General features: G+C 49.3%; 1 protein-coding gene across 7 annotated transcripts in view; it reads left to right on the forward strand.

Annotated features, from left to right (window-relative positions):
- Fnip2 (folliculin interacting protein 2) overlaps positions 1-26,099 on the forward strand; it is a 94,574-nt gene that overhangs the window by 36,746 nt on the left and 31,729 nt on the right. For 4 of the 7 annotated variants that reach the window (XM_045131137.1, XM_045131136.1, XM_045131138.1 and 1 more), the window contains exons 2-9: positions 8,804-8,930; positions 14,132-14,290; positions 17,683-17,783; positions 17,922-17,993; positions 19,259-19,359; positions 19,517-19,603; positions 21,889-21,960; positions 23,238-23,367. In XM_045131137.1, coding sequence (XP_044987072.1) covers positions 8,804-8,930; positions 14,132-14,290; positions 17,683-17,783; positions 17,922-17,993; positions 19,259-19,359; positions 19,517-19,603; positions 21,889-21,960; positions 23,238-23,367 — 849 coding nt within the window. The remainder of the gene's footprint in view (positions 1-8,803; positions 8,931-14,131; positions 14,291-17,682; positions 17,784-17,921; positions 17,994-19,258; positions 19,360-19,516; positions 19,604-21,888; positions 21,961-23,237; positions 23,368-26,099) is intronic. The other 3 variants (XM_004655895.2, XM_045131139.1, XM_045131141.1) reach the window with 1 other exon arrangement.

Consider the following 26,099-nt stretch of genomic DNA (forward strand, 5'->3'; position numbering starts at 1 on the left):
TCATTCCAGCACCTTTTCTGTTTTTAGTAATGAGATTTACCAGCTGGTGGGACAATCACAAATTCTTTTTTGGTCTTGCCCTAGCCCAGGCTGACCTGGAATTTACTGTATAGTCCCAGGCTGGCCTCAAACTCCCAGTGATTCTCCTACCTCTGCCTCCTGAGTGCTGAGATTAAAGGCATGTGCCACCATGCCCGGCTCAATTTTTTTTTTCTTGTGAACTATTCTTTGCCAATTGTACTATTGTTTGATATTAAAAAAATTATTTCTAGTTCTTTACATGTTAAGATTAGTCCTACTGCTAATTTCTGTGAACACTAAAAACCGTTGGTATTCCTACAGATACATCTTAAACGTAATTGAACTCATACCATATACATAATTCTGCTCTCTTCTTCATCTCAGCATAGAGAAATTGTTTATCACTGTGTTTAGGAAACCAGGTCTTCCTGTGTACTCAGTTTGCTTCGCACTCAGCACATGGTCCAGGCTGACCCCACGCTTAGACTGACCCCCGCCTTACCCACAGCATTGCTGCGCTTGCACATGTGCACCGCGACTCCAGGGTGATTCTTCCCTAGAGCAGATTTTGATGCCGCAGTGACTTTTTTGTTGCTGGCCTTAAGGGGATTATGTAAAGGATTTGGAAATGCACAGAATTTGAGATCTGACTGTGCCTTGTGAAGTCTCCTTCCTTGTGAGTAAGAGATTTTGTACTACAGACAACTCGGGCAGGCTCCGGGTGAAGGTGGGCTCAGGGGAGTCCCGCAGGTGGGGGTCAGGCAGTCACTTCTGTGTGCTGTGTGCTCGATCAGCAGACCTCGCTATATTGTCCCAGTGCCGAGCCTCTGGATCTGCGGCCTCCAACCAGAAGAATTCTGTAATCCTAGTGGCATTTATTTAATGAGATGGAAATTCATTGAACGGCAGTAACAAACTGAAAACTATAGATAGGTTTAATAAATGGGGAGTATACTTGCTGTTTTACAGAGAAATTTCCCCCTGTCCTGGGGCAGGCAGAGGAAGATGTAGATGAATGCCCTGAAGAAGTTCAGTGCAGGTCATCTGCTGAAGACCGAGCTGCATATTTGAAAAGGGAAGGCGGCGCCTTGCCCCACAGCGGTGGTGTCCCTGTAGGAGCGCCCCTGCTGCCGCGTGCTTCAGCTGCCCGGAGCCTCTTACAGGGCTGTGGAGGGTGCTCGTGCTGAGGCAACCACAGAGGTTGTCAGTGCAGCCGCCTTTGCTGTGTCAGTTCTTGAGGAGGGGCTGGCCCATGGCTTAACCTCCGCGGGCCCCTGCGCGATGGACTCAGGAACCCGGGGAAGGCTCCGGTCCACAGCGCCCAGCTCGGGGTCTTGCTGCACCTGCCCCTCTCCTTCCACTCAGCCTTCTGCTGCAGAGACAGTCAGGGTTAGCGCCTCGTCTGTATTTGTTGGCGATACCCAACCCGTCTGCGACAGAGCCGAGAGCCCTCGTGTCCACTCTCCTTCCTCTGGACACACCAGCGCCCTCCACGCAGGGTTTTCTCCTGCTCCCTGCGGTCACGCCTCTGCTGCCGCCATCGCTTCTGTGTGCTTTCAGTGCAGGAGGCTGGACACAGCCTCACGCATGCCGAGCTCTGTCCCTGCAATGGAAATACTCCCTAGCTTATGCTTCCTGCTGTTGAAGTTATTTCTTGGAATTTACAACTGCATGTTGTACATGTAGCTTGTTCATTTTTGTACTGCAGTGAGTGGACGGGCCATAACTCAGTGACCCGTTGTGTTTCACAGTGCCGCGGTGAGCGCTGCTTGAACACAGCTGCTTTGCGTGTGTGCACGTTGCTTCCAGGACCCTTCACTAGTCATGGGCTTTAGGATCAAGACCATGTGCATTTATTTCATGTCTTTTAGAGATAATATTTACAACCAAGGATAGGTGACAATTGTTTATTTTGGCTTTGGAATTTGTAATTAAAGACCTTACACAGAGAGTCATGAGTTTGACCTCTTGAAACTTCCTGGAAGATAGAAGCATTATTTTATCTGTGTATAACTTAGTTAGATCTAGAATTATTCTGTCAATGTCTTGAATATTTCATTTACCGTAGTGTGCAGGGTCCTTAGAAATGGACAGGACTGGGGAACCTTGCCATCTGGAAAATATAAGAAGTGAAACATACAAATTACTGCTCAACAGAACATCATGTGTTTCACTAATTCACGAATGTGTAGTGAGTCGGGTATGTTGACAAGGGACGAGAGAGTTAACTTCAAGTATTGACATTATACACAAACTTTTAAAATATTTATTTATGAGACAGGGGTGCAGAGAGACAGTGGGCACACCAGCGCCTCCAGCCACTGCAAACAAACTCCAGATGCATTTGCCACCTGTGTACTGGCTTACGTGGGTACTGGGAAACTGAACCCCAGGCCTTAGGCTTTGCAGGCAAGTGCCTTAACCATTGAGTCACCTCTCCAGCCCCACAATACTTTTTTGTCAGTTTGTTATGCTTAAGGGCAAATAGTTGATTTTTTTGTGCTATTGGGGGGTGAATATGCAACTACCCTATGACCATTTAGCTACATGTATCCCCAATCCAGGAATTGGCAATACCTGTACACCAGAAAAGGGTTACTGGTGATCACCCCAGACTTAAAGGAGGTATTTCGAAAAAAGTTAGGCAGAATATACAGATTCCTTGGGATTCTGAAGGGGAGAAAAGGTGAGGGGGAGCATTAATAATAACAGCAAAATCTGAAAGAGTAGCTGGTGGCACAATTTAGTTCCATGGGGTGACCTGCCCACTCATGTGCCTCTTACCTCTTTAGATTCTGCTGGTGGGAGGTGTGTTCCTGTTAAGAAGTATGCTCTACACAGCACGGACTACATCTCAAAGGGTTGACGGCACTACCCAGCAATATTAATTCATGGAAGTTTGTGTTCCTTGTAAAGCCTTCCAGGGATCATTATAGCTCCAGCTCAGGGAAGGCACTATTGGACTGACTTGATTATGACTGGGCAAACTGCTGACCCCGGGCATCCGGACATTCCTGGAAGTATGCGATCTTGTCTGTGCATTGGCCGTGATGCTGTGAGCACTTCACAGACATCGCTCTGTGGAGTTCACCTGACAGGACTCTGAGCTCAGAAAAGGAAAAAATTGTCTTCTTGGTAGATGGCTTTTCCTGTTACCCAAACCTCAACTGTACTGTGACTCACAATGTTTGCTCACTGCTGTGTGAATGCATCATAATAGACATGTGGTTTTAGCTTGTGACCTTTGCTACCTACCATTTATCACGCTATTTCAGGGCTGGGAAGTGGAAACTGAGCCAGCTCAGTGCCCATCTCCTCAGGCTTAGACCTTTGGCTTGTATCTTTGTTAGGAGCAGTATGTCCAGGAAAATGTAGGGGATCTTAAGGTCTGTACAATCCAGATTTTGTCCTTGCCCCCCAGGTCTGGACGTCATGAAATGCTAAGTCATTAAATACAAAATCCTTCATTCCTCAATTCTGAAATCCCAGAACATTTTACAACTGATCTGATGTGAAAGTACTTTAAATATTCATCAGTTGGACTGGTAAAATACTAATTCATGTGATTTGGAGTTTACCTTTCATATCCAGGAGGAGGTAATTGCATGACACATAGTATAAATATCTTTCTTAAATCTCAAAAAAATCTAAATTCTGAAACATTTGGCTTTATAGCAGTTATAAATGTAACCTCATAGAAGTATAGGAGAGGTATGTTTGCATTTAGAAATGTATAGGTTTTTCAAGGTAGGGTCTCACTCTAGCTCAGGCTGACCTGGAATTCACCCAGTCAGGGTAGACTCGAATGGTGATCTTCCTTCCTCCTGAGTGCTAGGATTAAAGGTGTGCACCACCACACTTGGCTAGAAACATTTTTGAGAGAGAGCAGGAAAGAGGTGAGGGCTGTATATACAGAGTGGAGTTTAAGAGTGGCTGGAATGTGTTCCTATAAATACAGTAAGCTTTACAGGAGTTGGGCAGTGCTTTATCCCAGTGCTTGGGCATTGCTTGGTACCCAGTAGGTAGGCAGGTAGTGCCAATGTGCCTGTTAAATTGGATAGTATTCATAAGTATTTGTTGTTGTTTTTTTAAGATAAGGTCTCACTATGTAGCCCATGATAGCCTGGAATTCATTATCCTCCTGCCTCAGCTTACTGAGTGCAGGGCTTGTGGGCATGGTCACAGTGTGCACCACCACACCTGACCATTTTTTAAAAATAAAATTTAATTTATTTATTTGAGATTGAGAGGCAGAGAGAGAGAATGAGAATGAGCCCATCAGGGTCTCTAGCCACTGCTAATGAACTCCAGACATATGTGCCACCTTGTGCGTCTGGCTTATGTGGGTACTTGGGAATTGAAGTTGGTCCTTAGACTTCGCAGGAAGTGTCTTAGCGGGTAAGCCGTCGTGCCAGCCCCAGCTGGCCAGTTTGGTTTGTCTTGTGGCTCTTTTGTACCCGAGTCCCCGGGTGCCGGCCTTCTCATGTGCCGGCCTTCTGTGCGGGCGTTCTCGGACTGTACGGCTGCGCTTTCAGCTTCCTGGGTGCTTGCTCCCTGGTGAGACGCTGTGTGAACACACACTGACTCCCTAGAGAGGCTCCAGCCGCACCCTAACGTAAGGGTTCTTCCAAAGCCCAGCCTGGAAACTCCGTGAGGTTATGGAGCAGCTCAGCGAGTACGAACCAGGGAGCATGCAGGAGTCCTGAGCAGCCACACTCCAGCAGACAGTGGCGTCCCCATAGCTGCTAGGTGGCGCCCTCTCCAGGTCACCTCCACATGCAGCAGGGCAGTTTTTCAGGCTGCTGGCAGGAATCTTAGGTGAGGGTCATTAGACTCCCACCCCTCCTTCTGTGAGGGAGTCTCAGCTGCTCCCATGAAGGTGGTGATGAGGACGGCATTCTCCACAGAGACTGAGAAGGGAGACAGACGAGCGTGACTGTCAACCTGACCGTGCTCACGTCAGCTGGTCTCGGAGGACACAGGTCACGCACCACGTAACCCATAGCCGCTGTGCTCTGCCCGGCTAGCTGCATCTGCAAGGCACTGCTGCTCCTGCGCCGCCCTCAGAGTGGGCTTCCCAGACCACTACAGTCCTGAGGATGTTCTAGAAGCGTGGCACTGGCGCACCACCACCGATGAAATAAAACCTACAGTCTTCGCCTGCTATTGAAAGTCACACAAGTTGTAAACCTGCTTTACTGCCACACGTGACATGTGCTGTCCCGCAGGCCACCCGACAAGCGCCACGCCTTTGATGTGCACCATCGCCTGTGACTTCAGCTGCCAGAGACTCTGTTCACGAGTCTGTGTTGTCAATGTCTTAACAAAATAGCTCAATAAGACATCACCTTAGCTTGATTACATCTGCACAGATCTCACTTCTAAACAAGGTCTTCTTCATAGGTAGGAATTAGGACTTGAACATCATTGGGAAGGTCACAGTTCTTATAATACATGGAGTATGTTTCTACTTAAATTTCTGGTGTGACTTCATTTTTATCTTTTGGTGTATATGCAGAATTGTGTGATACGTGTGTGTGTGTGTGTGTGTGTGTGTATGCGTGCAGATGTGCGTGTGCTAGGCTCATGTGTGAAAGTCGGAGGTTGCTTGTTGGTTCTTGCCTTCCACCTTGTCTGCGGTGAAGCCTCTTGTTCCATTCACTAGGCTAGCTGGCCCGAGCGCTTCTGGGCCACTTCCCTGTCTCTGCCTCTCATCTTGCCGTAGTCGTGCGGGGATTACAGAAGCCCCTTCAGCTTTCACGCGGGGTCAGGGATCCGAACTCAGATACTCGAGCTGGCCCAGCAAGCGCTTTAAGGCCACTGAGCCACCTTCCCATCCTTTCATTTGCTTCTGAGCCGTTCTCATTCTGTCGCTCAGGCTGGGCCTGGACCACTGTCATCCTGCCGCAGCCTCCCCAGTGCTGGGCTGTACAGTGCATACTTCACAGAGAAGCCCGTCCCCTGTGCCGCATAGTCTGAGCTATTGCTTGCTCCCTTGCAGGGGGTAATCAGGCTTCTGTTACCGGTTTTATACCCTGATGTGTAGCTTCCGAAGTAAGACTGGTTTCAGTTCTGACCAGGAGAATTTTAGCGTTGGAATTTTAAAACCCAGAGGATTTATTTAAGTCATTTTGTTTAAATATTTGCAGTAAGAAATGGTAAATGTTCGTGTTGTGACCAGATTCACATAGTAGATAACTCACGCCTGTCCCCTGTTGCTAGGAGCTGCATTCTTCCTTGCTCTCAGAAGAAGCAAAAAGGTCAGATAATTAAGTACTCTTCTCTGAAATGGTTAAACATTTTAGAGCAAAAACCCAGGCTTACTTTCCTTGCCCTTTGAACCTTGGAGCTGCTCTCAGTCAGGCCAGGAGCACTTTTGCTGCTTTGGCCAGCGCACTGGAGACACGGAGCCTGAGTCAGACAGCGTCGGGTGACGGTGACGGCAGCTCCGTTGACTTGTTCGCCTGTAACAGCGCCAGCGTGTGCACCGTGCATTCGTTTGCATGTATGGTGCCGCATTGGCATGCAGGGCTCTGCACCCATGAGAGCAGCTTCTGCCCTGGGTGGCACCCAGCCCTGTTCTGTGCTGTAACAGTCATTGCAAAGAGTGCTGATAGCCTTGTGACCTTTCAGCGCAGCGGCTTCTCAGTCATCAGGCCTGTGGTCTTGACAGTGAGCTGACACTAGGAATAGTGTTCCCACAGGAGCATCTGCCTCCTCCCACGGCTCTCCTGCCCAGTGACCTCACTTCCAAACAGGCATTTACCACATAGTGCCAGAAATAGCCACCAGCAAGCCTGGGTTGCCACTGATGAGCTCAGCAACTGAGTGTCAAGGCCGGCTCCACCTCCAACCTCCGACGGTGTCTTACTGGCCAGGCCTAGAACATGGTTTGCCTCCGGACTGAGAGGAGAGTGAGACGGCTTCCAAGACAAATTTGCCACATTCTTATTAAAATTAGAGGAAGAAGGCTGCCAAGCATAACTTAGAGCACAAATTGTTGAACAGGGTGCTGGAATTGCAGGGAACAAATCTGCTACCCTAAAAGAACATGATCAGTGTTCTTGCCTGCAAAAGGGGAGGGTAAACACGCGCTTGTGACTGCGTTCAGGCAGTGTAGGAATGCTTCTCTTTTGTTTGTTTGGTTTTCGAGGTAGGGTGTTGCTCTGGCCCAGGCTGACCTGGAATTCACTCTGTAGTCCCAGACTGACCTCGAACTCACAGCGATTCTCCTACCTCTGCCTCCTGAGTGCTGGGATTAAAGGCGTGCACCCGGCTTGCACTGATGTTTCACTGTGTGTCACCCTTACACAAAACACTGTAAATATGTTTAATTTAATCTGGATAGCACCTTTGTAAGGCCAGCATTGCTTAACTTACTGCTCTTATGGGGAAATGGAAAGTGAAATTGAAGCCAGCTGTTCCGCTTTTGTATCAGTTGACAGTCTGTTACTTTGACAGGTGGCTTCCCTTGCTCTTCTGTCAACTCAGTCACCTGTCCCTTCAGAGTCTTCACCCATGTTTCTGCCTGAGCAGTTGGCACCCCTTCTGTCTGCCACAAACAGGTCTGCTTCAGTGTGTCCCACCTTGGCCTCCACTGCTGGTCACTGCAGCGGCTAACTGCCTGTGGGGGGTGTCCGTCACGCCCGCCCTCCCCTTCCAGTCTGCAGCTCTCCCTCCTCTGCTGTCCGAGTGGACCCTGCCTGGCGCCTCCCCCTTTCCAGCCCCAGTGCAGTCTCCGCTCCCGGAGCTGTCAGTGCCATGGGTTTGCATTGAAACGCCACGGAACGCTCGGGGACTGGCCCTTGTGCCTTGTGCCCCTCTTCCTTCTTCCCTGTCGTTTTTGACACTGCTTTGAGGCTGGTAGCAATTGTGTCTTGGCATCCTGCATGCTGGGGTGGCAGATGTAGCTGCCAAGCCAGCCCTGAAACTCTCATATTATTTAATTTGTGTGCACTTTTGACAGTTTGTAGTTATACTTTTATATGTAATTTTTAGCCTACTGTCTCTCACTAAGCTTGAACTCCATAAAGGTAAGGACCCAGTCCATTTGGCTAAATACTGAGTCTCTAGCACATAGCAGAGACTGTAATATGATAGACACTCATGGGTGCCCCCTGGAGAAATCACTGAATGTGCACGAGGCAGTGCCTGGCCTGTTCTTCGTCTCTCTGATAGCATTTCTTCTGTGGGAACAAGCCTGTGCTTTCCTCGCTTGTTTCTCAGTGGCCTTTGATTTTTCTGAGGATCAGATGGTGTTTCCTCTGTTGCATCATCATTGCAGTTCAGGTGCCGTGTCGTGATGGCGTGGTCGTCAGTTCAGGTGCCGTGTCGTGATGGCGTGGTTGTCAGAGCATCTGTACACAGCCTGAGATACTAGGGGAAAAAGTAGTGTCTGGGGTCTGTAACTGCTCTCACTGTGCCCTAAGCGGGAGTGGAAAGAGAATCACGAAAACGCAACTGGCTGCCTTCCCATGGCTCCCAGACCTGGTGTTCCGGGAGCTTCTGCTCTCCCCTAACTCTGTGCTCTGCTCAGCACCCAGGCATGTGACTTTACCCTCTTTGGGTGTCCTTGCAATTTCTGGTTGCCTTTTGTGCTCATACTAGCTCTGGAGGACATGCTTTCTCTCCAGAGAATTCTTACTGATGACCTTTAGGCTTCCCACTCTGTGTGAGAACCAGCAGGGTTTTTGTGCGCTATCTCTGACCTGCACGCCTGCGCAAAGCTAGGAAAAGCATTGCAGATCATCTTACTTCTTTTCTCTCCCTTTGGAATTTATAGCTGGTCATGTTCCGAGTCTGACCTGAGTGACATCCGCCTGATCGTGTACCAGGACTGCGAGAGAAGAGGGCGACAAGTCCTGTTTGATTCCAGAGCTGTTCAGAGCACAGAGGAGGTGGCTATGCAGGTATGAAATGCTGACGGCCTTGAGCCGCTTCTCCAGGAGCCGCTGTTCCCTGAGCTGAGCTGCACAGTGCCGGGTGTCAGAAAAAGCACAAGCCTGAGCCGACTCCGGCACCTGCACACACATGCATGTCCATTAATAAACACGGGTGAAATGCTAAGCAGCGGTGGCGACACACGCTGACAGTGTGCCATCAGTGCCCGAGCATCATGAAAGGTGCATTTGCTCGTGATTGAAATGCAGTAGGATTTGGAGGCCCTGTGTGTGCATCATACATACTAGGAAACAGACCTCTAATGTGCGTGAAGTGCTAACGTGTTTGCCCAAACCGGAAGTTGACAGGTCGTTCTGACCAGTGTTTCTCGTAGATCTTGAAGTTATTCCAGAGGCAAGTGTTTGGGTCCATCCCCTGCACGAGGTGGGCTGAAGCAGAATGGTGAGTTTGAGGCCAGGCTGGGATACATACTGAGACCCTGTCTGAAAGACCAACACAGATAAAGTAAAAGTTTTTCACAGCACTGGGTCAGAGAATGTAATAGTCTTCTTCACCATCACATGGGCACGTGTGGTTGTCTTCAGAAGGAAGTGCATCTCAGCCCCTCTGACCAAGGAGCTTTGACATTTCCCTTTTGTTGGTGGGCAGGGGTGGGTGGGTAGATTGGAGGTGGGTAGAGTGAAGACAGCACCTCCTGACCCCTGTTGACTGGAGCATGAAGGTGAGATCGTGTCTAGGGTCCTCTCTGGGTCTTCTGGGATGACAGTTCAGAGTGCCTCTAACCTGTCACCATTAGATCTTTCTCTTTCATTTCACCATTTGTTCAGATTCCTACAAGTTAATTACCTCTCTCCCTACTTACTGTGTTCGGTCACTTGCTACCCATTCTGACTGAATTGTGGAAGCCTGTAGAATGTGTGGCTAAGGAAACAAACAGTGTATAGCATGGCCTTTTTCTGCTCAGGGCCCAGGGACTGTTTTCCAGTTTCTGATAAGAATTGTTTTTGCGCAGGAAGGAAGGGTTTGGTTGGAGGCGGTGGAGTTGGGTGGACTCCGTGGGCCTGGTAGTGGAGCTCCGCAGGCGGCCCTCCTCACAGCGGTGGCTGGGCGTGTCGGGGCTGAGGAGAGTGCTGAGAGACGGCTCAGCTGATTTCCTTGCTGCAGTGGTCAGTGGGCTCAGAAGCCTGTGGGAGTCAGCACCTGACCCTTTACTTGATGGACAGTGCATGTGCTGCCCTCAGTGTTCCAAACCTCAGCAAGTGGTTTAATCCTGCACCTTCCTCCATCAAGGAGCTGTTCTGCAGGGGCAGGTAGAAGGGAGATGGCCTCACAGGGAGCTGATGGCAGGGCAAGGATGACTCTGGATGCTGGAACAGAGGCTGTTTTAGAAGCACTCATTTAATTAAAAAAGCAGTGTGGGGGCTGGAGAGACAGCTTAGTGGTTAAGGCTTTGGCCTGCAAAGCCAAAGGATCCCGAATCGATTCTCTAGAACCCACGTTAGCCAGATGCACAAGGGGTCGTACGTATGCTTCTGGAGTTCGTTTGCCATGGTTGAAAGCCCTGGTGCACCCATTCTCTCTTTCTCCCTCTCTGCCTCTGCCTCTTTCTCTCTCTCAAGTAAACAAATATTTTTTTTTTACAAAAGCAACACGGATTCAGGGCCATCTGTGGCTGCAAAGACTACAGGAGAACCCAGTGCATTCACTCTACGCAGTGCTGTCTCCAGTTGTAGACTGTTCCGAGGGTTGAGCAGTCTGTGAGCGGGTGGAAGTTCCTGTTGGCAGCTTTGGGCCCTCTGAGGAGCCGTGTTTCTGCTTTAAGTGGTATTAAGTAACAGCTGGAGCTGAAGAGGGTGTTGAGGGCATGCTGGGTGTGGGATTAACCCAGTGCAACTAGAAATTCCCTCATCGCTGCAGGGACTGCTGTGGACCATCACATTCTGTGTTTTCTTAATTCTTTCCCCATTTTCAACCCTTACCAACCTCTCTCCTTGACGAGCACAACATATCATGGGTTCGTGTCAGCACATGGCGGCAGGCGTCCGCCTTAGACCCCGTGACTGTCACTGGAAGGCTAGATGAGCTCCGCTGGCATGCAGGGTTTCCAAGCAGAAGCTGCATGGGGAAGAAAATCATGCAGGAGACTCCACGAGCTGCTGGGGCTTGGGGGGCGTGTTCTGTTCATTACGTGTCATCACGCTCACAATATGGGCAGGGAACACTCTTCAGGGACACTGTACTAGGTAGCTCTGTCACCTCTGACCAGGAGCTCTGCTCTCAGGACTGAGGACCGCACCCCGCCACACGCCCTGACACCCCAAGCTCTGCTCTCAGGACTGAGGACCTCACCCCGCCACACGCCCTGACACCCCAAGCTCTGCTCTCAGGACTGAGGACCTCACCCCACCACACGCCCTGACACCCCAAGCTCTGCTCTCAGGACTGAGGACCTCACCCCACCACACGCCCTGACACCCCAAGCTCTGCTCTCAGGACTGAGGACCTCACCCCGCCACGCACCCTGACACCCCAAGCTCTGCTCTCAGGACTGAGGACCTCACCCCGCCACGCACCCTGACACCCCAAGCTCTGCTCTCAGGACTGAGGACCACACCCCGCCACGCACCCTGACACCCCAAGCTCTGCTCTCAGGACTGAGGACCTCACCCCACCACGCACCCTGACACCCCAAGCTCTGCTCTCAGGACTGAGGACCGCACCCCGCCACACACCCTGACACCCCAAGCTCTGCTCTCAGGACTGAGGACCTCACCCCACCCCTCACCCTGACACCCCAAGCTCTGCTCTCAGGACTGAGGACCTCACCCCACCACACGCCCTGACACCCCAAGCTCTGCTCTCAGGACTGAGGACCTCACCCTGCCACGCACCCTGACACCCCAAGCTCTGCTCTCAGGACTGAGGACCACACCCCGCCACGCACCCTGACACCCCAAGCTCTGCTCTCAGGACTGAGGACCTCACCCCGCCACGCACCCTGACACCCCAAGCTCTGCTCTCAGGACTGAGGACCACACCCCGCCACGCACCCTGACACCCCAAGCTCTGCTCTCAGGACTGAGGACCTCACCCCACCCCTCACCCTGACACCCCAAGCTCTGCTGTCAGGACTGAGGACCTCACCCCGCCACACGCCCTGACACCCCAAGCTCTGCTCTCAGGACTGAGGACCTCACCCCGCCACGCACCCTGACACCCCAAGCTCTGCTCTCAGGACTGAGGACCTCACCCCGCCACGCGCCCTGACACCCCAAGCTCTGCTCTCAGGACTGAGGACCTCACCCCGCCACGCACCCTGACACCCCAAGCTCTGCTCTCAGGACTGAGGACCTCACCCCGCCACGCACCCTGACACCCCAAGCTCTGCTCTCAGGACTGAGGACCTCACCCCGCCACACGCCCTGACACCCCAAGCTCTGCTCTCAGGACTGAGGACCTCACCCCGCCACACACCCTGACACCCCAAGCTCTGCTCTCAGGACTGAGGACCTCACCCCGCCACGCGCCCTGACACCCCAAGCTCTGCTCTCAGGACTGAGGACCTCACCCCGCCACGCACCCTGACACCCCAAGCTCTGCTCTCAGGACTGAGGACCTCACCCCGCCACGCGCCCTGACACCCCAAGCTCTGCTCTCAGGACTGAGGACCTCACCCCGCCACGCGCCCTGACACCCCAAGCTCTGCTCTCAGGACTGAGGACCACACCCCGCCACGCGCCCTGACACCCCAAGCTCTGCTCTCAGGACTGAGGACCTCACCCCGCCCCTCACCCTGACACCCCAAGCTCTGCTCTCAGGACTGAGGACCACACCCCGCCACGCGCCCTGACACCCCAAGCTCTGCTCTCAGGACTGAGGACCTCACCCCGCCACGCGCCCTGACACCCCAAGCTCTGCTCTCAGGACTGAGGACCACACCCCGCCACGCGCCCTGACACCCCAAGCTCTGCTCTCAGGACTGAGGACCACACCCCGCCACGCGCCCTGACACCCCAAGCTCTGCTCTCAGGACTGAGGACCTCACCCCGCCCCTCACCCTGACACCCCAAGCTCTGCTCTCAGGACTGAGGACCTCACCCCGCCCCTCACCCTGACACCCCAAGCTCTGCTCTCAGGACTGAGGACCACACCCCGCCACGCGCCCTGACACCCCAAGCTCTGCTCTCAGGACTGAGGACCTCACCCTGCCACACACCCTGACACCCCAAGCTCTGCTCTCAGGACTGAGGACCTCACCCCGCCACACACCCTGACACCCCAAGCTCTGCTCTCAGGACTGAGGACCTCACCCCGCCCCTCACCCTGACACCCCAAGCTCTGCTCTCAGGACTGAGGACCACACCCCACCACACGCCCTGACACCCCAAGCTCTGCTCTCAGGACTGAGGACCTCACCCCGCCACACACCCTGACACCCCAAGCTCTGCTCTCAGGACTTGAGCATCATCTTCTACAACTTTGGCCTTGCGCTTTTCTTGCCCTTTGCATGCCAAGGAGTACTAGAACTATGTCATTGAAACCCAAGACACCCCCTTATGCAAGCAACCTTAATAAAATTCAGTGGATCACTCACATACATCCCAAAAGCAAGTAAAAGGGTAACTAGTCGGGAAGAAGTTGGAGTCTAGCAGGAGGAGTTGGGGACAAGAGAAGGCAATGGGAGAGAACAGGTGTCATCAGAAGACACATTCATGTATAAAATTGTCATTATGAACAAACAAAACCCCCTACAAGTCCCATCTGTCCGTTATAGCTTTGTTTTCTGAGTTCCATTTGCTTTGTGAAAATTTAACTGTCATGTTTTTCATCTGTTTCACAGGCTGTGACTATGTAGTACTAAATATCTTCTAAAAATCAAAGCAGAGACAAGGTCTTGTTCATGATTTTGCAGTATGAATTTGAATGTCAATACTAACAGTTGCATTATTTAAGGAGAATAAAATCTCTATCTAAATAAGACCCACTATTTTCTGTCTAGTTCCCTTTTTCAGCATTCTTCCTTTCTAAATATTGCTCCCAGGAATTATGTTTTTGTCATCATTATGAAGAAAATTTCAACCGAGCTTCTGGTTTCTTAGTGCCATGCGGGCAGCAGACTGTCTTGACGAAGGAGTCCCCAGTGCAGCGTGTGGCACTGAGGCCCGATGCACTTTGTGACCCTTTACCTGGCCTGCCTCTCTTCACCCAGAAAGCCGAGGACGTGCCTGTGAAAATGCCTGCCAAGTGCTGCCAAGGACGCGGCGGTGGTGGCAGCAGCAGTGGCAGTAGCAGTGGCAGCAGCGTCTCCTCCCATGGGCCTTGTGCAGAATGTTCACAGCATGCCAAAGAACAGCTTCCAAAGTACCAGGTAGGACACGCTTCCTGGGAACACTCACAAAGCTGAGGGGCTGACATGACACCCCCAGGGACAGGAGTGTGGGATGGAGTCTCCCCAGAGTGAGCTGCCTGCCTCCTGCAGATTGCTTGTGTGCGTGCCTGTCTCTGATCTGTGGCCGAGCAGAGGAACGCGGTTGTACAGACGGATGGAGCTGTGCTGTCAGGGTCAAGTTTGCTTATTTACGTTCCAGTGCTGCAGCAAGACCTCCAAGGGTTCCGAAATGCATATTAGCTCCCAAGAAAATAAAAACCGCCAATAAAACAAGAAAGCCTTAAGGAAATGGTAGGACCCAGCTTGCATTGGTGGGGGGCGAAGGGAGAGTAACGTTCTTTATCTGCCATGTCTGAGGCAGTGGAAGGTGAGAATGAGGTTGTTGAGAGATTGTGATTAACTGCATACAGGTGAAGAAGAGTTTTCTAAATATTATGTTATAAAGAAATGTATCAAACATTTTAGCTCAGGTATTAGGGAGGAGAGAGAATCACTTAGCAATAGAACAACACACCAGTGTGGACATGGGTTTGTTAAGGATTTTTTTGTTTTTGGAGACAGTCTCGCCCTATAGCTCAGTCTGGCCCCAAACTAGTAATTTTCCTGCCTCAGCCTCCCTAGTTCTGGGATTACAAGCATGTGCCAGTCACACCCAGTTCTCAAACTTTTTAAAACTTATTATTGTGTCTCCTATGTTGCTGGTAATGCAAAATCAGGGTAATTCCCGGGAACTCTCAATCTCAATCCATAAAGCTTTTGATTTAAAGAGTTGTGTGGTATACTTACCCATATATTATAGTTTTCTTGGCTAGCTGAGAATCAACACTGGCACATGGCCTTTCTTTGTCCCCAAAGAAAACACAGATTATAGAACAAAGGATGTGGGTGTAAGCTGTGAAGACAGCGTAGGGTTGCTGGACTTCCTGAAAGTAAAAGTGAGGGATGTTCTTTCATCTGAAAGGAAAACTCTTTCCTTATCTCTTTTCCCATAAGGCCACACTGGAATTTAAAGGGATCACTCCCTTCCCTGGAAACCCAGCAGCATATGGCTTCCATAAGAGACTCCAGGCTGGGCCTCTAGCTGAGCTTTCCAGTTTCTGGGAACCCCTCCTGCTGTATGGAGCTCTGTATTCCTTCCTTCTCTCAGGCCTATAAGCTCTCTAATAAGCTTTTTCTAACCTGAACCTCTGTGGCCTGTGAATGCCATTTGTCAAGTTCATATGACAAGAACGGGAGGCCGCTGACTCAGTGGATGCTCTTTGACTGACTGTCCAGCACCTTATCTCTGAGCCATCACCCACTCCAGGCCCGAGAAAACCTCATGGCTCCCAGAGACACTGCAGTTCCCTGTCATGATTAGTATGGAATCTGAGCAGTCAGTTCATGCAGATGGCGTGAGCTGTGACTACCGGCGAGATTGATGGGCTTGTCTTTCTCTTCCTCCACCTCCAGGGTGCATACATTAGTGTGTGTGTGTCTGTCTCTCATTGTGTGTGTCATTGTGTGGGCACTTATATGTGTGTGTATTTGAAGTTACACCCATGGGAAGATTCAGGACAGTGTGGAGGTTGATCCCCGTAGTTGCTGGAGTTGAGCCGAGAGTTTGGTTGGCAGGTGGGTTCTAAGGCACCACTCTTTGGTTTGGGTCAAGCAGTGCTGGTGTGCCTGTGGCCCACTGGTTCCCATTAGATTCATATACGTCTTGTTCGTGGGGTGCCACCAGGATTTAGCAGGGTTCTAAGGTCTTGCAGCACAGTGCATCATGCTGGCATGAAGGTAGAGGGGCTTTCCTTATGTAAATGGTAACTAAGCTGAAGAGTGGCGGCAAAGGCAGGCGGTGAGCAGGAGTGTCCCCCAGGGAACAGCCATGTCACCGAATAATTGGAGAAGGAGGCTCAAGCAGGCGGGACTAGCAGCATTGAAGGAAGCTCGAGTTTGCTATAGCAAACCGGAAGGTGTCCAGTGCATTGGAAGGTGGGTGGAAGGAGGAATATGCAGTCGCTGTCAGAGCCTGCAGGGTTGACGGGAGGGACAGGCAAGCTGCTCTGGGTCAAGCAGAGAAGGCTTGTTCATGAGCATGGCTGGAAGGTGGCAGCCTCCCTCACACCTGTGAGACAAGTGCGTGAGAGACTGGCTGGACGCTGCAAGTGTTTTTGTAAATTTTTTTTAATTTAGTCATTTATTTGACAGAGAGAGAGAGAGAGAGGGAGGGAGGGAGGGAGGGAGGGAGGGAGAGGGAGAGAGGGAGGGAGAGGGGGAGAGAGAGAGGGAGAAAATGGGTGCATGGGACCTCCAGCCACTGCCACTGAAGACGGACTCCAGACACTTGCGCCCCCTTGTGCATCTGGTTATGGGTCCTGGGGAATCAAACCTGGGTCCTTTGGCTTTGCAGGCAAACACCTTAACCACTAAGCTGTACCTCCAGCCCTGTTTTTGAAATATTTTAATAAAATTTTAGAGTAGTAAGACCATCTGTTGTCTTTCGGATTCTCACAAAGTCCTGCTTGTGCCAATTGGTATTTTTTGTGAACGCTATTTATCATTTGAATAATACTGAACTAGGGCTGGAGAGGTGTCTTGGTGGTTAAGGTACTTGCCTGCCTGCGTTGCCTAAAGACCCAGGATCAATTCCCCAGTACTCTGTCAAATAAATAAATAAGAAACTGGACTCAAGGGACTGGAATGCAACTTAGTGGTAGAACACATACCTAGCATATACAATGCCCTAGTTAAAAAAATTATTTTTTATACTGAAACCATATTTCTTTTCAGGATATGCTCTTGGCATCAAGAGAAGAGTTGATACCTAGAGCTCATAAATGGAGGTGATAGTAATCTCCCTTTTCATAATACTACTACAAAGGAACTCTGGCCATACATGTGGGTTCTGTGTGAACATACTGTGTATAAAAATGAAAGAGGAGGGCTGGAGAGATGGCTTAGCTGTTAAGTGCTTGCCTGTGAAGCCTAAAGACCCCCGTTCGAGACTCAATTCCCCAGGACCCACATTAGCCAGACGCACAAGGAGGTGCACACATCTGGAGTTCGTCTGCAGTGGCTGGAGGCCCTTGCGTGCCCATTGTCTCTCTCTCTGCCTCTTTCTGTCTGTCGCTCTCAAATAAATAAATAAACAAAAAAGATTTTAAAAATGAAATAGGAAACATTAGTAATATTTTGTGGACTAACAGGCAATCACCATACTAGAGTATGATTGTAAAATGACAATTGGAATTTTAAGTAGTAGTTATAATCTCTCACTCATGTGAAGAGGGACCCAGAGATTAATAGATGCCATTTCTTAGTGCATTGCCCCTCAGACAGGCCACACCTTATACGCTGTGTACTAACTTTGGCTTTGGTTTCTTATGTAGTACACAAGACCACCTTCTGATGTCAACATGCTGGGGGAGATGATGTTCGGCTCAGTGGCAATGAGTTACCAAGGCTCCACCTTAAAGATACACTACATACGGTAAGGGTGTCCTGTTTGCTGCTTATGAGAAGTAGCACAGTGATTTCTTAATTACTGATTTCTTAGCTCATTCATTTCTTAGTTCAAAACACTTCTCCCTCTCATGGTGTTTTTGTTTTTTGTTTTTTTTTTCTCCAGTTCTCCTCCACAGCTGATGATTAGTAAAGTCTTTTCTGCCAGAATGGGCAGCTTCTGTGGAAGCACAAACAAGTAAGTGTGGGCTCTGCGCCTCCTTCCTCGGCTGTGCGTCTCAGACAGAGCCGCTCTGGGAGGCTGTAAGACATTTCGAAATGAGGAGCAAGACAAGCCCAGATCACAGGAGGTTTTAGGATTTTTAGTATCAGCACGTGGCTAATGGCCTTTGATGTTTTCAGATGGTGTCTTTTTTATTTTCACTCTTGATTTTCTCGTCCTTTGCACTTCAGTGTAGACTAAGAAAGATGAAATGGTCTAACCTAAACTCCATTGATATACATCTCCTTATACATTGAGAACTTAAGCAGAAATGCTTGGTATACATTTATTTGTATTTTGAGACAAGGTCTCACTTTATTAGCCTGGGCTGACCCATAATGCACTGTGTAGCTCAGGCTGGCTTCAGATTTGCTGTGTAGTCCCAAATGACCTCACATGCATTAAACCCATGCTGGCCTCAAACGTAGGGTCCTGTTTTAGCCTCCTGAGTGCTGGGACTACGTGTGTGAGCCACCGTGTCAGTGTGCGGTTTAAAGTGAAACGCTGCCCCTGCGCCCCCCCTCCCCCCCAGTGCTGGGGCTGTGGCCTGCACTGCCGTGCTAGACGCTGTTCGCTGTACGAGTTTCGGGCCTGGGCGTTCATCACAGTCGTTTCCTCTGACAACGCCGTGAGCCCACGTTTAAGTGACATTGTTTTGGCTTCAGTATACTGTGCTATCCTCAAAGTCTAAATGTTTAGTTTCTTGCTAAAATCATATATTTTAAAACTTGCTTCACTCACATTTTTACAGTTATTCTAACATTTTAGAAGTTACGAAGTTAAGCTCCTGTGAGAATCATTATTTCTGATATATCTTCCTCTTTTAAAAAGTTGCTAAATTATTCATGGATGTTAACCAAGTGTTAAAATAAATTTCATTTTGAGCGTTTGTATAAAATTCTTAAAATGAATAGCAATGTCTTGGGCATCCAACATTTAGAAGTGAATAGCAACATGGATGGTGTCAGTCACAGAGGCTCAGCGTAGAGCCCGGTGCCCCTTGGGCAACGTGAAATGATTAAGAGTGCGCTTGTGGACGGGCACAGCTTGCTCTTCCTCCGCAGTTTTTTTCTTTGTCTCCCAACAAATTCTCCCAAACATGCCTGTGTGTGAGATTTTATTTAAAAAAAAAAAAAAAAAAAAGTTGTCTGTATTTGGGAACCTACTAGAAAACAGCTTTATTAGCCTCTTGGTGTTTTTCTCCTCTCCCTCCACTCCTCCCTTCTTCTCTCTGGATTTAGCTTGCAAGACAGCTTTGAGTATATCAACCAGGATCCCCACGTGGGAAAACTGAACACCACTCAGAAGAACGTGGGCCCCTGTCGTGCTGGGAGCAACCTAGGTAGGAAGAGCTGCGCGGGCAGCCTTAGCCCTGAGGGCCAGGGCCTGGCGGGCTTTGCTTTATTTCAGTGGGCTACGTTGCACTAGTTTGGATTCGCGTCACCTGAATGTGTGTTTATTTTTGTGCGTGCCCATCGCTTCCCGTGTCTCTGCTCTAGGGCTGCTGCCAGCCTGTGGCAAGCTCCTGCCCGGGGCGTCTGCAGGAGGACCTCTCCGGCTCACCCGGAGCGCTTCTTTCTTCGCAGGTTTGTGTGGAATGCTGAGTCCAGTGGGCCCATGGGCGTTAGTGACTCCTGTGCAGGCTCTCAAAAAATCCTGCTCGTTCTCCTCCAGGAACCCAAGGGGCTCTTGTGTAAAAGACACTAGTTTCAAATGCAGCCCAATCCTTGCTATTTTGAAAAGTCCCCATGAACATCCTCTAGTAGAGCAACGAAAGCTGATTTGAGCGAGCCCCTCGTGTTTCTGGGAGGATCAACACTTCCGATCCCCCAGGCCTCTGCTGCTGCTTTGCTCTGCTGCCCTTTGCCGCCAGCGCGCTCGCTCACCTCTGCCTTGCACCCTTACTGCATGGAGTTCTCCACAAGCCACTCTAATGGGCGCATGGCAGATCTAGGTCTCTCTCTCTCTCTTAAACACAGTCATTAATTCATTCAGGTAGTTGTAATGCACTTTCTAGATTCCTCACAGGTGTGGTCTTCATAGTCTGTGTGTTCTGAGACTGACAGCAAAGGCCGTCGTTTCCGCGGTAGTCTTGGCATGACTGACGTGTGTGGGGATCTTCATCGCTGGTATGCGAGGTCGTGACGATGACAAATAGTTGTCCTTGTTCCGTTGCGTTTTGTAGCCTGGAATAAGCCAAGCACCATAGTTACCTGACACCCTCCCACCTACTTAGAGGAAGATAACATGTTTGTAGACTGTCTTAAAACTTTGAAAATAAACATATTTCAAACAATAACTGGCAAGATGATATTCAGAACTGGATATGATGGCACATACCTTTAGTCCCAGCACTTGAGAGGCAGACGTAGGAGGATCACCATGAGTTTGAAGCCTTTCTGAGACTACATGGTGAATTCCTGGTTAGCCTGGGGTAGTGTGAGTCCCTACCTTGAACCCCCATCCCCCAAAAAGGAAAGAAAATATTCAGCCTGGGAACTGGGCTTCTTGTCCAGAGCAGCTTTGCGTGCGCCTTCCCGCTCAGTCAGCGCGGCCTGCTCCCTCGGAGACACGGCCAGCAGTCTGTGATGCTTGAGCGCATTTCCTAAACGTCATGTGAGGACAGGAGGTTCTCCTAGAAACTACAATAGTGCCACGTATGTGGGTTTGTTGAAAAGAAGCAGAGAAAGAAATGTTAGCAAATAAATGTTTTCTGTCTGCCAAGAGAGTGGGTTATAAATAGTGAAACATTTTTTGAATTTGTGAGATGGTGGTCAACTATTTCTCTCCCTAAGTTGCCTACAGCTACTGCTGAAGCAAATTAATTATAAAGCATTTTGAAAATATCATACTGCTTAAATACTAAATGATTAAACATACTCACCTGAGAATGTTGACTGTATTAACCGCATGAACAGTTTGTTATATAGGTCGTTTTTAAAAATGCTTATTTTTTTGCTGTTTGCTTTTTTTTGGAGGTAGGGTCTCACTCTAGCCCAGGCTGACCCGGGATTCACTATGTAGTCTCAGAGTGGCCTTGAACTCATGGCGATCCTCCTACCTCTGCCTCCTGAGTGCTGGGATTAAAGGTATGGGTTATCTGCCTGGCTTAAACGTTTTTAAAACTTTTTTAGTAATTTACTTGAGAGAGGGAATGAATGAATGAGGATAGGCCTGCCAGGACCTCTAGTCATTGCAGAGGAACTCCAGATACATGCATCATTGTGTGCATCTGGCTTTGGTGGGTACTAGGGAATTGAACCTGGGTCCTTAGGTTTTGCAGGCAGGGACCATAACGGGTAAGCCATCTATCTCTCCAGCTCAGTTTTTTTTTTTTTTAAATTATTTATTTATTTATTTGAGAGCAACAGACACAGAGAGAAAGACAGATAGAGGGAGAGAGAGAGAATGGGCGCGCCAGGGCCTCCAGCCTCTGCAAATGAACTCCAGACGCGTGCGCCCCCTTGTGCATCTGGCTAACGTGGGACCTGGGGAACCGAGCCTTGAACCGGGGTCCTTAGGCTTCACAGGCAAGCGCTTAACCGCTAAGCCATCTCTCCAGCCCCAGCTCAGTTTTTTAACTCTTATTTTTAAAATATATTTTATTTATTTCCTTATTTGAGAGAGAGAGAAAGAGGGTGTTTTTCTTTAGAATGAGCATCATTCAGAAACATCCAGTAGAATAAATGGTTTCTTAGTTTTGTTTCTTCCTCCCTTTAATGTCTTGTTACATTTGATTTTGCTTTCTGCTTAATCTCTACTATATGCTTAGTCCAATGGCCTGCTTTGAAATGTAAACATGGCTGTAGTCACTTGAAGCCCTTCCTGTCTTTGGCGAGCCTAATAATGTTTCCTTGTACTTCTGTCTTAGCACACAGCACGCCAGTTGACATGCCGAGCCGAGGACAGAATGAAGACAGGGACAGCGGCATTGCCCGATCAGGTACTCGCTTTCACTGCTTGACCTCATGGAGCAGTCGACCATAGCGATGGTGAGCTGGGGAAGTGGAAACCGGAAAGGCACCTCAGCTGCTACTGTGTCGTTCCCCCCCCCCCCAAATGGCGTGCGTCCCCAGGCCAAGGTGCGCTGCGAAGTCAGAGCACGTGACTCTGATTTACATGCAAGAACAAAGGGCACAGTCCTAAGGGTTGCTTAAGTCTTTCATTCTGAGAACCTGGACTAACCTGGCATGTCAGTGTGGAAAGTGAGTTATCAACAAGCTGGGCTGGAGTTTATGTCCTATGTAGATAAGAAATTAAAATTTACCAGTCTCTATCTCCTCTTCTCCTTTCACTCTCCTTTTCTTCCCCCTTCTCTCACCTGCAACAATAAACTCCTAAGCTAAGAATAATCATAATTAGGTGTTCCCTAGCTTTCTTCGTGCAGAATGTTCGGGAATCCCTCTTTTGCCTTTCCTGTACCTCGCTTTGGTGGCAGTTAAGTGTGAGTTGCAGCGCCTTCATCATCCCTGTCACGGCAAGAAAGTCCTAGTGACTGACTTGCTGCCATTGCTATAGCCTGAAATCGCTTATTCTGAGTGGAAGCTCTTCTGTGCAAGAGAAATAAGCATTTTATGACCACAAGTGGCTCATTTACAGATAAGAGGGTCAGGAAGAGGTGAAGGGAAGAAAGGTAAGTCTGAAATGAGGATATTGAATATGAGAATATTTGAAAATAAGGATAAAGAGACAGGATTCTCATGTGGATGGAATAGTTCATTCAGCTAAATTTTACCCCCAAATAGTGATGTGCATCTGTAACCCCAGCACTGGGGAGGGTGAGGCAGGAGGACCCAGAGCTCAATGACAGCCTCAAGTGCAGAAATCTTTGCAAGACAGAAATTGTAGTCTCCCCCTGCTGGATAAGATTGGTAGAATCCAGAAATTTAGTTTACTTGGCATATATATTTTGTGTGTGTGTTAAAATACATCTAACATAATATTTGCCAGCTTACTACTTTTTTTTGCTGTTTGTTTTGAAGACAGTGTCTCACTATGCAGCCCAGCTAGCTTGGAACTCACTATTGTACAGCGAAGCTGGCCTGGAATTCACAGTCCTACCTTAGCTACCTTACTACTGCGATTACAACATCATGCTGAGCTATCTAATCATTTCTAATGTACAGTTTGGTTGTATTAAATAGAATAATAACAGTGCATTCTGTAGCCATGTAAGGACTTGTGTGTATGTGTTGAACTTCCGAATTTGCCTCCTCACAGCCTCACTGAGCAGCCTGTTGATCACGCCTTTCCCGTCTCCAAGCTCCTCTGCATCCTCTTCCAGCAGTTATCAGCGCCGCTGGCTCCGAAGTCAGACCACCAGTTTGGAAAATGGCATCTTTCCAAGGAGGTGAGTTGCAAGTTTCCTCTTGCTCAGAAAAGTGCTGGCATAAACAGCTTAACACACCTGCAAGGCAGCCACGGTGCCCTGCAGCATAGACAGCTTAACCAACTCACCCGTTGTCAGGGATGAAGAGCTAAACCTTGTGATTAGCTTCAGCTTAGTGTGAAAGCTTGCAAGTTAGACTTTAAAGGATGGCACATTAAAGTGAGCCAGGCTGACCTGGAGCTCAGTGTATAGTTGATGCTGGCTTCCAGCTCACCGGGTTTCTGCCTCTGCCTCCAGGGTGCTGGGGTTACAGGCATACATCGCTGTGCCCCGCTAAAAATCACGCTTTTGTTTAGAAGCTACTAGAAATACCTGGGTGACTGTCATGTGTGCACTTGGTTTGATGGTAGGTTTGTGATTGTGCTGTAAGGTGGGAGGTGAGGCAGCCTCTTTCTGGGCTACAGAGGTCCCCATGCAGCATCTGAGGCAGGCTCTCGGCGTAGAGCCTCAGTTGTTGGGTGTGCGGTATGTGGGGGCCACATGCATGTGTTGAGGTCGCACCCTGTGTACACCTGCAGGGGCCAGAGGAGAATGTCCGGCATCCCCCTTCCTCACTGCCCGCTGCCACTCCGTGACAGAGTCTCAGTGATTCCACAGCTTGCCTCTCGTTCATCACAAGCCCCAGTAGTAGAACTTAGGTTCTTAACTCATAGAGATAGCATTAATGCATTTTCTACCTTCATTTTTAAATCTGAAATTTAGTTTAAAGGTACATTTGATGTCACACTGGTAGCTTTCAAGCCCTTCTTCCTGGAACTCAGGAATTTTTACATGTAATTATAAAAGTCATGTGTAGCTAAGAAAGTCTCATGTGAGTTCATTGAATTGGTAAACTGCCTAGTAATACTTGTGTGTGAACTTCCATGAAGATGAAAGGATGGGTCAGCCATGTGCTTGCTCTTTACAATAACAATAAGCAATGCATAGAGATAGGTAATCATGTGTTAAATGCCACAGGGAGGCATGAAGAACATTGGAACTCAAAAGAAGGGAGAGAACACAGTACTGGAGTAGCCTGTAGGAGAAATGGAGCTAAACCAACAAGCTGGTGGTTGGAGAGATGGCTCAGCAGTTAAGGTGCTTGCCTGCAAAGCCTAACAGCTGGGTTTGAGTCCCCAGTTCCCATGTAAAGCCAGATGCACAAAGTGGTGCATGTATCTGGAATTCATAGCAGGGGCTAGAGGCCTTGGTGCGCTCTTGCTCTCTCTCTCACCTTCTAAATAAGTGAAAGCAAAACAAGCTGAGGAATGAGAAGTTGGGGTGTCTATTTGGTTTCTCTCACCACCCCAGGGAGCAAGATAAAGAGAACATGACAGCTCGTCATTTACTAGGTTGCTGCTTCTTGGTTGTTGGTGGGGGATGGGTCCTAGCTCCGCCCTCGCTAGGTGTGTGATGGAGTGAACACGCTGACCAGGTTCAAGGTGGTGCTTCTTCACCTGCATTGCCGTAGTGTAGAGTCAGCCTCTGCCTTATTGGGAGGATTAAATTAGATATGGTGAGCCAGGCAGTTAGTATGGATGTAGGAATCAGTAAGTCAGATACTGGTCTGAGCCAGGTCTGGTGGTTCACACCTAGAATCCCAGCACTTTGGAGGTGGAGGATCTTGAGTTCAAGGCCGGCTTCAGCTATTAAGAGAGAAGGTAAACTGCTGCCAGTGTCACTTCCTTACTGTTGTCATTGCTTTCGTCCTCAGTACCATCACTGCTCCTGCCCGGTTGGCTCCACCAGCACCCCTGGCATTACTGCAGTCACCGCAGTGTGCCCAGGGGAGCTGGGATCCCTCCCTCCGACTTCTCTTCCCTGGAAATTCTGCTTCATCCCTTCAGATGTATGTCTGAGGTTGACTGGAGCCTTTCTGAGCCTACTCCTCTTGGGAGCGAACGAGTCTTTTGTGAACTGGTAGCATGTAAGCGTCGTACCTTCAGAGCACCTAGGAATGCAGTCAGTGCTGGCTACACAACAGATAATAGTGATACTTGAATAGCAACATAAACTTAGAAATTCTAAGACTAACATTTTTGGGTCAGTTTTATATAAAGAGCAATGTTTAACATGGTGTCTTGATATAGCATTTTGTATGAAGAGCAATGCTTATCATGGTATTTTGATATAGCATAAGGTATGTTGTTTAGATTAGTTATGTCTTGCTCTGCGTTTGGCATCTCAGAATGAGCAACAGTGGTTGGTGAGTTGTGGATCTTGGGTCAGCGTTGGGCAGGGTGTGGTGAGCTGCTCCTCCTGGAGCCTCTGAACCTGGTGGAGCAGGGTAAGCACAGAAGCAGCTGGAAGGTTGTCAGCAAAAGGCCAAGGAGGACCCTTCCCACAGGAGGAGCTCCTCACACAGACCTAAGTGCATGAACGACACCTCCTCTTGGAGCTTGACTAACGTACATCCAGGTTCCAGAGCTTGGCATCAACAGGTTTGATTACGTTGTTAATGGTATGGAGAACAGCTTTTGTCTTAGCAGCTGGCTGGCCACCCCTAACCTCTCTTACCTCTGTGAATGTGTCTTCTGGGCTGTCATTCAGGTCACAGTCAGGGAGATCCATTGCTGTCTTTCTGGTACCCCTGGTCCCTAGTTCCTGTGTCCCTGTGCTTATTGTGAGTGACAGTGCTCATGCCAGAACTTCTTGAGACGCTCCCTGTGTACTGGGTCCTCTGGGGCTTCTGATTGATTTGTTGGTCTCAGAAT

This window comes from Jaculus jaculus, chromosome 12 (genome assembly GCF_020740685.1).
Source record: "Jaculus jaculus isolate mJacJac1 chromosome 12, mJacJac1.mat.Y.cur, whole genome shotgun sequence".
Taxonomy (NCBI): domain Eukaryota; kingdom Metazoa; phylum Chordata; class Mammalia; order Rodentia; family Dipodidae; genus Jaculus; species Jaculus jaculus.